Source organism: Callorhinchus milii, unplaced genomic scaffold, assembly GCF_018977255.1.
Source record: "Callorhinchus milii isolate IMCB2004 unplaced genomic scaffold, IMCB_Cmil_1.0 Scaffold3, whole genome shotgun sequence".
NCBI classification, from domain to species: domain Eukaryota; kingdom Metazoa; phylum Chordata; class Chondrichthyes; order Chimaeriformes; family Callorhinchidae; genus Callorhinchus; species Callorhinchus milii.
The window spans coordinates 15,739,010-15,754,522 of NW_024704744.1; the positions used below are offsets into that span (position 1 = coordinate 15,739,010).

General features: G+C 44.7%; 1 protein-coding gene across 1 annotated transcript; it reads right to left on the reverse strand.

The window, feature by feature from the left end:
• Window positions 1-2,270: 2,270 nt before the first annotated feature.
• On the reverse strand, window positions 2,271-10,937 carry odc1 (ornithine decarboxylase 1). Its single transcript, NM_001292635.1, is given in 12 exon segments — window positions 2,271-2,662; window positions 3,266-3,480; window positions 3,560-3,675; window positions 4,517-4,679; window positions 4,769-4,852; window positions 5,086-5,167; window positions 6,075-6,209; window positions 8,490-8,662; window positions 8,750-8,923; window positions 9,014-9,167; window positions 9,248-9,396; window positions 10,815-10,937. Coding segments are annotated over 10 exon segments (1,431 nt in total). The 5' UTR covers window positions 9,116-9,167; window positions 9,248-9,396; window positions 10,815-10,937; the 3' UTR covers window positions 2,271-2,475.
• Between the last annotated feature and the right edge of the window lie 4,576 nt (window positions 10,938-15,513).

Sequence of the window (15,513 nt, forward strand, 5' to 3'; positions counted from 1 at the left end):
ATGCAGTGCTGGGGAGCGCTGTTGGAGGTGCCGTGTTTCCACGTGGATGTTAATGATCCCATGGTACTGTTCAAAAAGAAGGAAGTTTCTCCTGCTGCCCTGGCCAACAGTCCTCCAAATAAAATTGGTCATTTGCTTCATGGAAGTTTCTGGAAAATTGTATGTGAATTGGCTGCTGCATTGGTCCATAAAACAGCCAAAACAGTGAAAAGACTGTATGGTGAAGCATTTTCAGATATCCTGATGTAAAAGCCATATTTATTATTAAATTTTTCTACTATATTTGACTTTTAGACCTTAAATTTCCTTTTACAAAAATGTAAATGAAGTATTTTTTTTCCATAGCTATGTCTGTAATTATCTACATATCTGTTCCATCAGGAGCATCCTTCATAATAATACTTACCCTGTTCCCTAACACCGCTTAAGAACATCAGCCTAGGTAGACCCAACATGAAATACAAAGAGGAACTCATTTCTTTCTAACGTAAATTGTAATTAATGCAAGAAATGTGGGTTGGAACTAAACCTCTCTCAATCAAGTACAAGTGGAACTGTAAAACAACATTGAGGAAATCTGGTTGTTTGTGAATGAAACAGCAGATGGCAGCAGCATTGCATCACTAGGCACGGACTCTGCAAGCCACTACTGAGAAACTGGACAGAAGTTTAAAGCTAATTCTTGCACTGAGAAATCAGAGGTCACCACAAGCTGTGTATTGCTATATTTGCACTCAATTAGAATGGGAGTCAAGATCTATTAACCATGTACTTCAACAGTGTGTTAAGTAGACACGTCAGAACATGAAACATCAACTAAAATGACAAGGATCAGACCAAATTAATAATTGACAGTTTAGCCCAGTCATCTGTTGAATTGTGGACTGGGTTTGAAAGGCTACAGGGGACTCAGGAGTGCAGGTTGAGATGTCATCCGTCAAATAAACCATTAAACCAAGGACTACCTCACTAGCTTCAGAGTACAGAACTAAACTTTGATAACTATTAGAAGGGCATTACAGATTAAAATCAAGTCAGTTCATTGCTTCATAGCTGCCATATTTGTCAGACACATTTACTACAAACCATTTCGTGGTATTATAAGCATTATAAAAGTTTACCAATCCTGCAATTCTGTGCGTATTGGATGATTGCATTTACCTTATGAAATACAAATACTACACAACTTTCCACTTCCCATAACTTACAGAATGCTGTCAGTCATTGGAGTAAAACTGCCTATCCAAAAAAAGCACATTTATTGGGTACATTCTTTTCCAAATAGAGCAGCTACATTTTGGACCGCTCAAGCCTGAGATTACAGCTTTCTACAAAGCTATTGTCCTCAATGCTGGAAATTTCCCACAGGTTCCTACCAACCTGGCCACCCATTTGCTTAGCAATCATCCACTCGCTTCATGTCCTGTCTGCCCCTAGTATCAACAGGCAGGCATTTAACATTTTGCACCTGCTCTCTGGAATCCCTCCAGTTCATTCATTTCATGGCACATTTGAAAAAGCCTGGATTTTTCAAATGCCCTCTTCACTTACCTCCCTATCTCCACCATCCACAAAATCCAGCTGACCCAAAACTCCTGTCACTCACATACTTACCCATACTAAAATACATACCCCCATCACATCAGTTCTAACCAGGCTCCACTGGCTCCTTATCACCAAACTGATTGATTTCAAGATCCTCATACTTCTATCAAATCTATTCATGCCCCTGCACCTCTGACTTGTTTACTCCCCAACTCACTGCCTCCATTCGACTGTCTCCAGCCTCATTCTCTCAATTCCACCATTGGTGGCCACGCTTTCAGCCACTACACTCAGGAACACTCCTTCTCTATCCCTCCATCTTGCCCCTTCCTTTTCAGGTCATGCTTGAAGACCTTCCTCTTCAACTGTGCTTAGTCACCTACCCTGGCTCAGCATCATGCTCTACCACTGTCAAGCTTTGTGAGACTACCGTGTGAGGGATGCTATACAAGTCGTTTGATCATTCTTTTCCAACAACAAATTGCAAACTTTCACATTGGGAGGACATCGGGTTTCAGGTACATCAGCCCAACTCAGGTGCGCACCCAGCACTGTGAAGCAATTTGAGATGTTCTCTGAATGTGAAAAGTGTTATATGTACATAATTTGTCACATTGGTATTACCTCAGAAGTTTTAAAACTAAAATGCTACTCTTCAAGATTGCAAGATTCTGCATTTTCCACCATTGATCCTTGTAAATGCAACTTGAAGACAACAAGACTTTAATTCGACTTTTATTTGTGGCTCAAATAAAAATACAAAATGTTATAAAAGTGTAAACAGATTTCCATAGGAACAAATAGAATGATCCCATCTCCTAGTCAACCATTTTGTTGCATACACAAATTTTGATTTAATCTTTAAATACAAGTAAAAGTTTTTTGCTTCAGTTACTGGTCCCAGAAATCCACTTTAAAATGTTACCCAATTTAATTGTCAACTGGCTGGTTAAGGAACTCCATGCAATAGTTTAGACTAACTCTTGCTGAGGTGCACGAGGATGAAAGAAGTTCTTGTCCACTTTCCCAGGCACAGGATGGCAATACAGTACCACCAGCATTATGTGAATCAGCTTCAGGGAGATGCACATCTTCCTTGATTTGCTGTATTAACTGCCTAGAAATAGAATAACTTGTTAGACGCAACTTGAAACAGATTCTGAAACACCATAATAGATGGCAAACTGCACTGCATGAAAGATTAATGACTGCACAGAGCAATAAGTCAATTAGTTTCAATACAGCAAGAGAATCCAGGTTCGATATGGACTGCTCACACAGGGCAGTGGTCAATGCCAGCCAAGAGGAAGTTAGTAATATTTTCTAAAATGGAAAACTAAACCACACTGCGAGAAGTTTGGCTGGATTTTTGGCAAGGAAAGACGACCATAGGGTCAGAGATTAGCTCCATGGTCTAATAGCTGAGACAATCTCTAGGCTCATACAGGGTACCAAATACTCCTTAGCCAGTCAGAGGGTGACCATTCCTGCTGACACTAAATTCAACGGAGCATCACGCATGGCTCCTGTTTAAAACTTCCAGGTAATGTGGGATGATAGTAAATCTATACTTTTACAATAATCCTTATTTTCTATAGGATATTTGAATAATATTCTCTAGTCCAGACGTCTTCCCCTTTAGAAAATAATTATGCTTAACTATTATGGTATAGAAAGTTACAAGAAAGAAATTTCTTCCAACTCCATGTAAGTTTCTTACCAGGTTGGCCTTGACATAACGTAATGGATCTGGGGTCTCTGGAAGCCATTAAATGTTGAGGCAGCAGCAAGGGTGTAAGCACCCATGTTCTCAAACACCATCCAGTCTCCAACCTGAAGCTCTGGCAAGTTGCAACACTCTACAATACGATCAAGCCCATCACAAGTTGGGCCCCAGATGCTGTTTGAATACAGTTTCTCATCCGATTTTTGCCTCTAAAGACAAAAACAGAAGTTAGAATCCTTGCACATGCAACAAATAAAATTGTTGAAATTAAGAATTAAAGAAATTTACCTTGAGAAGAACTGGCATGACATGAGCATGATCAAAGAGTATACAGTTGAATGATCCATATACACCATCATTTACATAGTACATAAATGTTCCTTCATCACTACCATCTTCTTCATCTTTAAAGAAAAAGTACATGTAGGTTATGTTTCACCATAGCATTTCATCTACACAGGTCATACACTATTTCATGAATGTTCCTGCATCGCTCCAAGTTCATGAATGCTATGTATGGAACTATTAAAACACTTTTATGTAATGCCTTGCACAATTATCAAATCCCCAGAGTTTAGCTTGAAGACTGATTACAGTCCTGGAACAAATAAGTGACCTCACATTCTTGTCATTTATTTTATTGCAAAACATCAGAATCTATTACTGCCCTCAGCCCAAAGGGTTTTTATTATTATATTTTATTAAAGATTTGTTTGTTATACTCCAGGAGTACCCTAACCTCACATCCTGAAGTTCCCAAGCCTTGGGTCTTACAAACCGGAAACCCAAACTCTCCAGATAAACTGGGAACGTGGGTTTCAGATTGTGCAACAAAACCGAGCATTTATGCAGCACCCTTCACACAGGGTAGCATCCTGGATCACTTGACAGTAGCAGAGTAATACTGAGCTAGGGGGAAGAAGGAGCTGACCGTAAACAAGATCAAAAAGGACTTTAGGCAGGATTTGAAAGTGGGTAGGGAGGGGGAAAAGGTGGAGGGATTGAGGGAGAGAGCTCCAGAGTCTTGGGGCATAGTGGCTGAAAGCCACCCAGTTTACCAAAGAAGTCCCAAAGGCTTCAAAAATAGACCAAGCACAATAGAAAAACCCTTTCGCTTGGAAAGTTAGGGATATTTTACCGATGCACTTAATCTTCAACACAACAAGCTCAAAATGCTGGTTTCAAAACAACCTCAAAATAATTTGACCAAAAGGAGAGCATGTCACATAACTACTTAATACCTACCATCAGAGCCGGCCTGTTCATTAAAGACAAGCTTCTTAGCAATAATATTGACAGCCAATGTAAAGGCAGATGCCACGTAGAAACGACCAGGCTCAGAAATGACTTTGATACCAGAATCAGCCGGGAAATATCTGTCAAGTGCAGGGTTGATAACAGCAGCAAACTAAAAAAAAAAAGTACATTACAGTTGATCACTTGCAATTTTCAAAGCAAAATTTGTGTTAAGACAAGCATCACTCACTCACTTCTTACCTCTTCAAATTTGAATTTTCCATCATCAGAACCAGGGAAGCCACCACCAATATCAAGCAGGTGCATGTTGAAGCCATATTCTGCCTAAAACCAAGAACTGCATCAGTACTGGAAGAGACTACTTATTCCATATTAACCCGTTAAATAAAATATGCTGCATCCAAATCCAACTTGGGTATGAACTTTTGTAAATTCAATAGCTAGTTTTAAAATCTTGAACAAAACAAAAATTCAGAAATGAATAGCAATGGATGACATTTGCACACTGAAGTAATTCAGCTCATACATTTAATATTCAAAGTGATGGAAATACCTACCCCCATATCGAAGACCAGACGAGCATCAGCAATGGTCTGGGTAAATATCTGGGCATCAGTACAGCCGCTTCCCACGTGAAAGCTTTGTAAAAAGGAAACCAATTAGTCTAAGACAAATCTGCTGAAGAAATGAATATTCTATATGCAGAAAGAGGGACAAACATGATTACCTAGCAAGAGGCATTACAGCCTATATACAGTCTATATATATATATATATACACACACACACACACAGTCAATTCACTTTACAGTCTATCCTGTGAGCCACTTTGAGATGTCGAGAAGACGTGAAAAGCGCTATATCAAATGCAAGGATTATTATCATTATTACTACAGCCTGCGAGATAAGTAGCCTGGATCCAATTTACCCATTTAAACACAGACTGTAAGAGTCATTAGTTGTCATTTCACTATATCAGGGCCTACCAACTGAAAGTGCGAGTGGGGAGGGAAAAGCAATCCTGAAGAACTCGTAGCAAGAAATCAAATTGGTAGGTAATAAATATTCTGATACTGGTTAAATGAGTCAAATCTGAATTTATAAACTTGCAAAAATGTTATAACTCTCAATCAAGGTTCAATATTCATAGTTGCCAGCCCCATTTACATTTCTTAACTATCTGCTAGTTGGTCAAACTATTGGGAAGAACTAAGACTTCTATACTCTTTCCACATATCAAACCAAACTTCTACACACCTTTTGAGTCATTTCAAACTGATTTGGCCCCTCCTTCACAGCTTTCAAGATCCATCTCAAAACTTTTCTTTTTAACTGCCTTTGGTCAGCCTTCTCCACCCCCCACCATATTCTCCCTCCCGACTCCCACCCTCAACTCGATGCCAAGCTAGAGCTGTCAAGCACCTTGGACGCCCTCCCGATATGAAGGTTATATAATGCAAGTTTGTAATGCGTTTCCAAAATCTTAAAATCAAAATGAGCATAAACAATACAATCTATGTACGGTTACAATGTACAGATCTACTAACCTTACTCCAATAACGTCAATTTTCAGCTCTTTGGCACGTTCAAGAAGTAACCTACAGGTCTTAAGTGTTGCTCCAAACTTCACACTCAAGCGGCAGACAGCTTTGGAGTCATCAGTAGCAATGCGCACAACCAGCCTAGGACAGAGGAAGAGTTGGATGCATTTTACGTCAGGATTTGACGTTAGCTCTAAGATGTCAATGAAACGGTTTAAAGGAGAATCCAATATCCAGTAGCTGAACCACCACAGGCAACCTAGAATGTGAAAAACCTGCACATGAAACATCCTGGAATTAAGATCTGCCAGATAACACACCGGAAAAGCAATCCACCAATCGAAAACTATCTGGGTTCCTACTTACTGCTAAGTAAACAGAGATATACGGATTAAGGAAATTTCTCTAATGTCCATGAATCGAACCCAAGTCCTCTTGCTTGCAAGGCGAGTGCTCTAACCAACACTCTACAGGACTCCTAAACAAAACTGGCTTAGTAGTATTATGCATATTACATTCTTTTAAAAACTGATGAGACCCCAAAAGACTACCCCGATTGGCCAAACTCTCAGGAGCTGCTCCTGTATTCATTATGTACATCTTGTATTCATTATACTGGAGTACAAAAATGTCCCTCATTCACTTTACAGTCGGTTTTATTTTGCACTGGAAGAACCCTGCAATCTACACTTTACTGAACTGCTTAAGTATATTTTGAAAAAGGTTATATACCTGCCCTATTCAACGTTTCAGGGAACATAGATTTCATTCCTTAAAATACAACCTATCTTAGTGAATGTTCCACTTTATTTAAATTGTAAACAAATGGCCACTGCATCAAAGTCTTGTAAATGCCAAATAATAGAAATGGTCTCCTGTGAAAAAGGCAAAGTAACAAGTGGCTGAAGATTAAAAATCTCTACAACTTCTGCATATTATAGAAAAGCAAGTTACATTTACGTGAATTTGCCAAATTAACATTACGAGTCAACAGTATATTTTTGTTCGACCCTGAGCTGTCCTTTCTCCCTCACATCCGCACCACAACTGGCACCGCCTTCCATCACCTCCGGAATATCGCCAGACTACGCCATTACCTCACCCCTCACGCTGCTGAAACCCTGGTTCACGCCTTTGTCACCTCAAGGCTGGACTACGGGAACTCTCTCCTCGCCGGCCTTCCCGCCACCTCCCTCCACAAGCTGCAGGTCATTCAGAACTCTGCAGCTCGCGTTCTGTCCCGCACCAGACTTCGGGACCACATCACTCCCACCCTCGCTCGCCTCCACTGGCTCCCCATCCCCCAGAGGATTGATTTCAAGATCCTCATCCTCACCTACAAGGCCATTCACGGCCTTGCTCCCTCCTACCTCTCCAACCTACTATCCCCTACTTACCTGCCCGTACCCTCCGTTCCTCTGGCTCCGGTCTGCTCCACGTCCCCGCCCACCATCGGTGGTCGGGCCTTCAGCCTCTCAGCCCCCAGGCTCTGGAACTCCATCCCCCAGTGCCTTCGCCTTGCTTCCTCCCTTTCCTCCTTCAAGGTCGGTCTCAAAACCTTTCTCTTTGACCGTGCCTTCAGCTCCCCTCTCGACTCTCTTCCCACTCCTCGCTCCCTCCCTTCCCTCCCCTCACCCTGATCATTTCCCCCCTCCTCGCTCCCTCCCCTCCCTCCCTCACCCTGACCATTTCCCCCCTGCTCGGGTCATGACCCAACTGTGCAGCGCCTTGGGACGTCCTCCTGACGTGAAAGGCGCTTTATAAATGGAATCTTGTTGTTGTTGTTGTATTTAAGACAATAAAACTTGCTCAGATTGGACATGTGCATGTCCAGGACTTAGGGCACAAGTCAAAAACATTATACAGGGATTGGAAAAACTTTGAACCTTCTCACAAATAACTTGTTAAAATACAAAACTAGTTATTTTAACTTTCTACTCTTCAGTGGAGCCCTGTAGCGTAATGGTTAGAGCAATCGCCTTGCAAGCAAGAGGATCTAGGTTTGATTACCGGCAGGGTGGAACATTGGGTAAGTTTTCTTACTCCACACATTTCAGTTTACCTAGCAGTAAGTAGGAACTCGGTTGTTAGACAAATGGCAAATCACTTTTCAGGGGGCAATAATTCTTTTTAAAAAAATATTCCAGTAATTCAATCCACAACTGTTTGTGGGACACTGCTGGGCACAAATGGCTATTGCATTTCACCCACAAAATATACAGCCAATTCACTTTACAGGATATTCTGTGAGTACTTTTGAGATGTCTCAAAGACGTAATAAGGTGCTATATCAAACGCAACGATTATTATTATTGACATTCCCAAATAAACTTAAATTTTAAAGATCTTGTAATGCAATGACATGATATTTCCTTACACACCAGCCTAACAAGGCAAAAGTTTAACAACCGAACAACTTACTTTGCTTCTGGATGACACCGTGCTACTTTCACCAGCTCCACTTCACTATCAAATGTCATCAACTGTACACCATGAGCTGCAGCATACTTGATTTGAGATGCTTGTTTGCATGGATTGGCATAGATTATTTTCTCAACAGGAATGCCAAGGCTCTGCACCATTTGAATTTCATTCTGTGCAGAATGATGAGATACTTATTAGCACACATTTAAAGAGAAATGTAAAAAATTATGCAAATATTGGTCAGAATACAATCATACCTTGCTGGCACAGTCAAATCCCGCACCCATAGCAGCAAGAGTCATCACCACTGCTTTCTCATCATTGCATTTAACAGCATAAAAAGGAGTGATTCGAGGAAGGGCTCGATGCCAGCGCAAATGCTTCTTCACAATGTCACCCAAATCAGCAACATAAAAAGCATCTTTGTCATCCTAGAACCAAAAGGAATATATCTAAATTTGGAAGCTATTTCTTTATGCAAGAAAAAAAAACTTACACCAAGCAACACTAAAAATACTTACTGAAAGAGAAACTTCATTTATTTTTCTCTCCAGAATATCTCTAGCATTGAATCCTTCTTCCAGGAAGGCAAATTCAAAGTCATCATCGGTAAAGACATTCATTTTGATATCCTTAGGAAGCTTGATGAATTAAGAATTTGCGATATGCAACAAACTGAAAATGGAAAGTGAATCATCAGCTTGATATCTGAAACATGATGAATACAATATCAACACTTAATTAAATTTACATACATGGCCAAGTAAGAGATGAAATCTCAGCTCAAAAGCAGAAGTCAGCTGCGTCTCCAAGGTGGCTCTCCAACAAAGGAAAATACTTTAAGATACAGCAAAAATCGAAGGCCCTCTGAGTAGCCGTTGTACAATTTTCTGATTTGATTGTTCTGCAAAAGAAGTTTTTTTTAAAAAAAAGTGTTAGGGACAGGTGACTACCAGAAGGAAAACTACCATCAAACACAAACCACCCTGTATGGCTCGCTGCCTGTATTATAGCCACAGCAGGAAGCTACAAATAATAATCCCTGCATTTGATATAGCGCCTTTCGAGGCGTCTCAAAAGCGCTTTACAGAATACTGTAAAATGAATCGACTGTAAATCGCTGTGGGGACTGTAAAGCCTCGCATTCGACCCAGCGCCCTATCCCACCGTTGAGGCGTCTCAAAGCGCTACCGCAGAGATACGTGGCAAAGCGGATCGATCGTACTTTGTGGGCGAAACGCGGCAGCCAAGTGCGCCCAGCGCCACACTCACTCACACACACGCCAACAAGTCATCGGGAAGTAACTCACAAAATGTCGCGCAAACCGTCGTTGTGAAACGACCATCCTCCCTGCCCGGGGTTACAGGGTCTCCCACGGCCATCAGGAACGGAAGCATCGCACAGCCTCCCCCCCCCCCGCGGGGGGCGGGTTGGCACATGCACCGCCTCCTCACAATTCCGGGCCGCGCGGCCAATCAGCGGCGGCGCACGGCTTGACGGACGCGCGGATCGGCGAATGAGAGGCAGCGGCGCGCCAGGGGCCGGGCTGCCCGCCCAATGGGGGTGGAGGGCGGGGGAGAGGGGAAGGGGAAGAGGAACGGGGAGGGACGGGCGCTAACGGTTGACCGGCGGCACCGGTGTGGAGGAGAGCGGGGGATAACAACCCTGACTGACTGACTGACTGACGCCCGGTGGGGCTGCGGGGTGGGGTGACCTGCCGGTCCGGCTCCAGGAGAAGGCGGAGGGGGGGGTGGGGGGGGAAAGAGGAGGAAAATGTCTTCCCGCCGCAACTTAACAAACCCTCCTTCCCCTCCTCTCCCCCTCCATTCCCATTCCCCGCTGGACAATTTATCATCATTTTACATGACATTTCTCTCCCCGCCACACGCTTTGCTCTGGATTCATTCCTCATCATTCCTCTCTTCTACCCACCCCGAGGTGCCAACGTCCACACAAAATTTTATACAAAAACTCGGCAATTCACACCCGACCGCCGAACCTTCCCCGAGACCTGTTCCCTTCCTTTCTTTCGGTGGTGGGCGGGGGGGGGGGGGGAGGAAACTCAAATAAAATAAATGACACACTCGCCACGCAAAGCACTCTCACAAAATAAAACCTCAACCCCCCCACCCTCACGCCACGCGGCCGGTTTTTACCGAGAGATAAACCGGCAGTTGGTTTTAAAAGAACCACACACACATTTCACGTTGGGTTATTTCTTCGTCAACACACACGTATATATAGATATAGAGAGAGAGAAATTTTTTTTGATTAAAAAATACGCCAACGCCGCTGGGAGAGCGTCTGAGCCGGAAAAGTACCTTATAAAACATTTACGAAGTCTTTGTCCATCGAGTAAAACCCGTCTGTGTTGGGGAAAAAAAAATTCAAGCCTTCCGTCCCGATCAGATCGCGCACCGTCTGTCAGCAGAAGAGAATAAAGCCAAGTCAGCCGCGGGCCGCCCCTTTTATAGAAGGAGGCCGGGTCGCCTAGTGACGACTCCAGCCCAAACCGGTCCTGATCGGTTTGCTCTTGTCTGTCAGCGCGAGAGCGGCCGAGCCAAGCCGAGCCCCTGGGGCGTGTGCGTGCGTGCGTCGCGTGGGAGGGAGGGAGGGAGGGAGGGGGGGGTGGGGTTTGCGGAGGCGGAGGCGGTGCCTCACTCTGATTGACGCCTCCCCGATTGGACCGTTCGACACGTCACCTGAACGAACCCACGTGCTCACTCCCAGCCACCCGCCCCGCCCGCCCCGCCCGACCGTTGCAGGTCACGCGCAGGTAATGTGGGGCGGGTTCACGCCCAATTGGGCGGGTTTTCCTTGCACTGTGCCCCCAGACAAACGGGTGCCTAATTTTTTTAAATTTAAACCTGCAACCCCCCCCCCCCCACCCCCCCACCCCCCACACCCCCACCACCGCCCACACCCCACACCCCACACCCCTCTCCCCATACCTTCTTGTACACAGTTTTAAAAGCAATAACATCAATTGGCCACTCTGCTGCTCATTCATTCGTAGCAACGCATAATATAGCGCTATTTTGGGCTCCTCCACCTTCAACCCTCTCGTCCCCCTGAAATCCAGGACCACCTCCAAACCCACCCGATCCCCCGGTATAACAATCATCTCCGCCGCCTAAAAACCCAAACCCGGCTGCTCGAGCGCAGATGGCAGAAACCGGGTCTGACAGTTCACCGCCAACTGTGGTTCGAGCAGCTCCACAGCTACCGCCGTTCTTTGACGCATGCGAAAATGGCCTTCTGCTCCAGCATCATCTTGGAGGCAAAAAACAATCCCAAAGTCCTTTTTTCCACCTCCTCCGTGACCCCCCCCCTCAGGCCTCCTCAATTTTCACATCTAATGCCAAGTGCGAGGAGGTCACGGACTTCTTTTCAACCAAAATACATAGCATCCGCCAGGCAACCTCATCCTCCTGCCTCTTGTCACCCACCACCACCCCCTCTCCGTCCCCCTCATCCTCCCCATCAGCAGCTCCTACCACGAACCCCATCCTACATTCCTTCCTCCCCATCTCTCCTTCCTCCCTCTCACCCACCATCACTTCAATGAAACCCACCACCTGCTGCTGCCTCGAGCCCCTCCCCACCAACTCGCTGGTCACCCGGCTCCCCCTCCTCTGCCCACTACCGGCTGATCTCATCAACCAGTCCCTCTCCTCCGGATCAGTCCCTGCCCCCCTCAAAACTGCTGTCATCACCCCTCCTCCTCAAAAAACCCTCCCGAGATCCCTCAAACCCCGGCCACTACTGCTCTAATTCAAACTTGTCCTTCCTCGCCAAAGTCCTAGAATGCGTTGTTGCCAATCAACTCCGCGCACACCTCTCCTCCCACTCCCTCTTCGAACCCCTCCAGTCCGGTTTCCGCCCACAGTACAGAGACGGCACTTGTGAAAGTCACAAACAACATCCTCTCTTTCTGTGACCAGGGCTCCCTCTGCCTCCTTGTCCTCCTGGACCTCTCCGCCGCTTTCGACACAGTTGATCATGTCATCCTCCTCCACCGCCTTTCCTCCGTCATCCATCTCAGTGGGACCGCTCTCGCCTGGTTCGAGTCCGACCTCATGAACCACCAGCAGTACATCTGCACAAACAGCTTTTCCTCCTGCTCTCACCCGGTTACCTACTCTCCTTGGCCCCTTCCTCTTCCTAATCTATATGCTCCCTCTTGGGGATGTCATCCACAGACATGGAGTACACTTCCACATGTATGCGGACGACACTCAACTCTATTTTTCCACCTCACTTTGTGACCCCCAGTCCCTGATGTTCTGTCAGCCTGCCTGTCAGACATCAGGAGCTGGATGAGCGCAAATTTCCTTCAGCTAAATGTTGCCAAGATGGAAGCCATACTCTTTGGCACTCGTCAACGTCTAAAATCACATGGTTCTCACCTCCTCCACCTACCCAACCTCCCCCTAAAACTCTCCGAACCCGTACGCAACCTCGGCGTCAGGTTCGACTCCCAATTATCCTTCCTCCCCCATATCCGGTCCCTCACCAGCACCGCTTTCTTCCACCTCTGACCATCGCCCGTCTCCGCCAATACCTCACTCCAAAAGCCGCTGAAACCCTGGTCCATGCTTTTGTCACCTCTCGGCTGGACTACTCAAATGCCCTCCTCGCCGGTCTCCCCTCCACTACCATTCACAAAATCCAGGTCATCCAAAACTCTGCCGCCCGCATTCTTACCCGCACCAAACTCCTCTCCCCGATTACCCCAGTCCTTGCCAGACTGCACTGGCTGCCTGTCCCAAAGAGGATCGACTTCAAGATCCTCATTCTTGTCTTCAAATCCCTCCATTCCTCAGCACCCTCCTACCTCTCCGACCTCTCTTCTCACAAAAGTGCACGTTGCCTTCGCTCCACTGGGTCTGGCCTCCTCCTTATCCCCCGAATCCTCCGCTCCACCATCGGCGGCCGTGCGTTCGGCCACTATGCCCCGAGGCTCTGGAACTCTCTTCCTCACTCCCTTCGTCTCGCCCCTCTCTTCCTATTTTTAGATCTCGGCTGAAGACCTTTCTTTTCGACCGAGCCTTTGGTCACCTTCTTCCCCCTCCCCCTGGCTCGGCCCCGGGATCTGTTACTCTGAAGAGCTCTGAGATGCCGTCTGGCGTGGAGGGCGTATATAATTCCAAGTTGTTGTTGTTATATTTGTTTCACTTTGGGCTACATACTGTATTTTAACTTCTAGCCACCCTGGTTACAGTAAGAACAGACAATAATAATAATCCTTGCATTTGATATAGCGCCTTATCATGTCTTCGAGACGTCTCAAAGCGCTTCACAGAATTTACTGTAAAGTGTAGTGACTATATATTTTGTGGGTGAAATGCGGCAGCCAATTGCGCACAGCAGTGTACCACAAACAGTCATGGATTGACTGACCAAATTTTTATCATTTAATTGTTTTTGAAGAAATGATTACCCCCGGAAAAGCGATTTGCCGCAAATAAAATTGTTCTTTCACTTGTACATACCATATAGGGCTCTATCTTTATTAAAAAATGTAATAATATGGCAATTTCTCTTTCTCTGTTATAGTTTCTTGTTTCATTTATTGATCTTAGAAATCCTCAGTGTTTATTTTTTGAATATATGTGACATATGTGTGTATGTGTGTATAGAATTGATAATTTGTTTTTAAATGTTTGAATGGTAATTCCAGCTGCAAGACAAAATTTTGCTTTGCATAAGGGCCCCCACCATTGGAAGCATGGAACGGTATGATTAAGATGACCGCTCTTTTTGTTCGAGCTCACAGTCTGGGCTGGCACTCCAGTGCACCGCTGAGGGTGTGCTGCATTGTCGGAGGTGCTGTCCTTTGTGTCAGATGTTAAACTGAGGTCCCAGTACTCAGAGAGGATTACAGGATTAGATCAGGCTTAATTCTGCTGCAGCTTCTGTTTGTCTTCACGTTGTTCTTTGGCTGGTGATATGGAGAAAGTCCCTCAGGTTAGTTGAATGTTTAAAAGCATAACTAAACATTACACCATTAATGTCATGTTATATGTACTTTTTAAATTGCATTTTTTCTTCTAAGCGCACAGGGACAAATTTCACAGAAGTTACTGAAAGGATAATCGTGATAATCCACCACCACATTAAAAAGACCATGTGGAACGTACAGAACACGATAGCTTCCAGTTCTTTAAATCCGCCTCATGATCTGCAAAATCACAATCTACATACTGCCAGACTATAACCTTGGAAGTTATTGCCTGTGATGTACAACTTTGGGTTTCCCAAAGACAAGATTTTTTGTTGCACTTTAAGAACAACTAAAGAAAGATTTTCATTGTGTGATTTCTCACATGACAGTCAAAGCTCAATCAGTCTGCTGTTCACTCACACTATGGCTCAAGAGATTACTGACAACGGTAACTAAAAGACCATTTACACCAATGAAAGTAGGTCACTTAACAGTGTTTGTTCCACATCGGTACATTAAAGATTATTTTGCGTCAAATGGGTCAAGAATGTGTTATGTTCATGCTGAGATATTTTGGGCTGTCAGTAAGGATCGGTTTCTTGTTCCATGCTCTTTTATGTTGTTAAGGTTCTAGAGACTGAAGTGGAAGGGAGTTGGAGCAGTGGTGTGAGTTGGGTCTGAGGTGACGCTATGTCAACAATTTATTAGAGTAATGGAGGGAAAGCTGATGCCCGTTTCATAATAATAACAATCTTTGCAGTTGATATAACACCTGATCAGATTGTTGAGACGTCTCAATGCGTTTCACAGGATATACCGTAAAGTGAATTGACTGCATGTTTTGTGGACATACTTTGACGAGATTAAACAAATGATCTCTCCTGGTAGTTACTAAAAGATTGTTTTGACGTGGGTGAGTGAGTGCATGTCCTGGCTGGGCTGGAGAAAGACTTTGTCTTATCAAGGAGTCCTGTAGCTCAGTGGTTAGAGCACTTATGTCGCAAGTGAGAGACGTGGGTTTAATTCCCGGCAGGGCGAAACCTTGGGCAAGTTTCCTTACTCCATATGCCTTA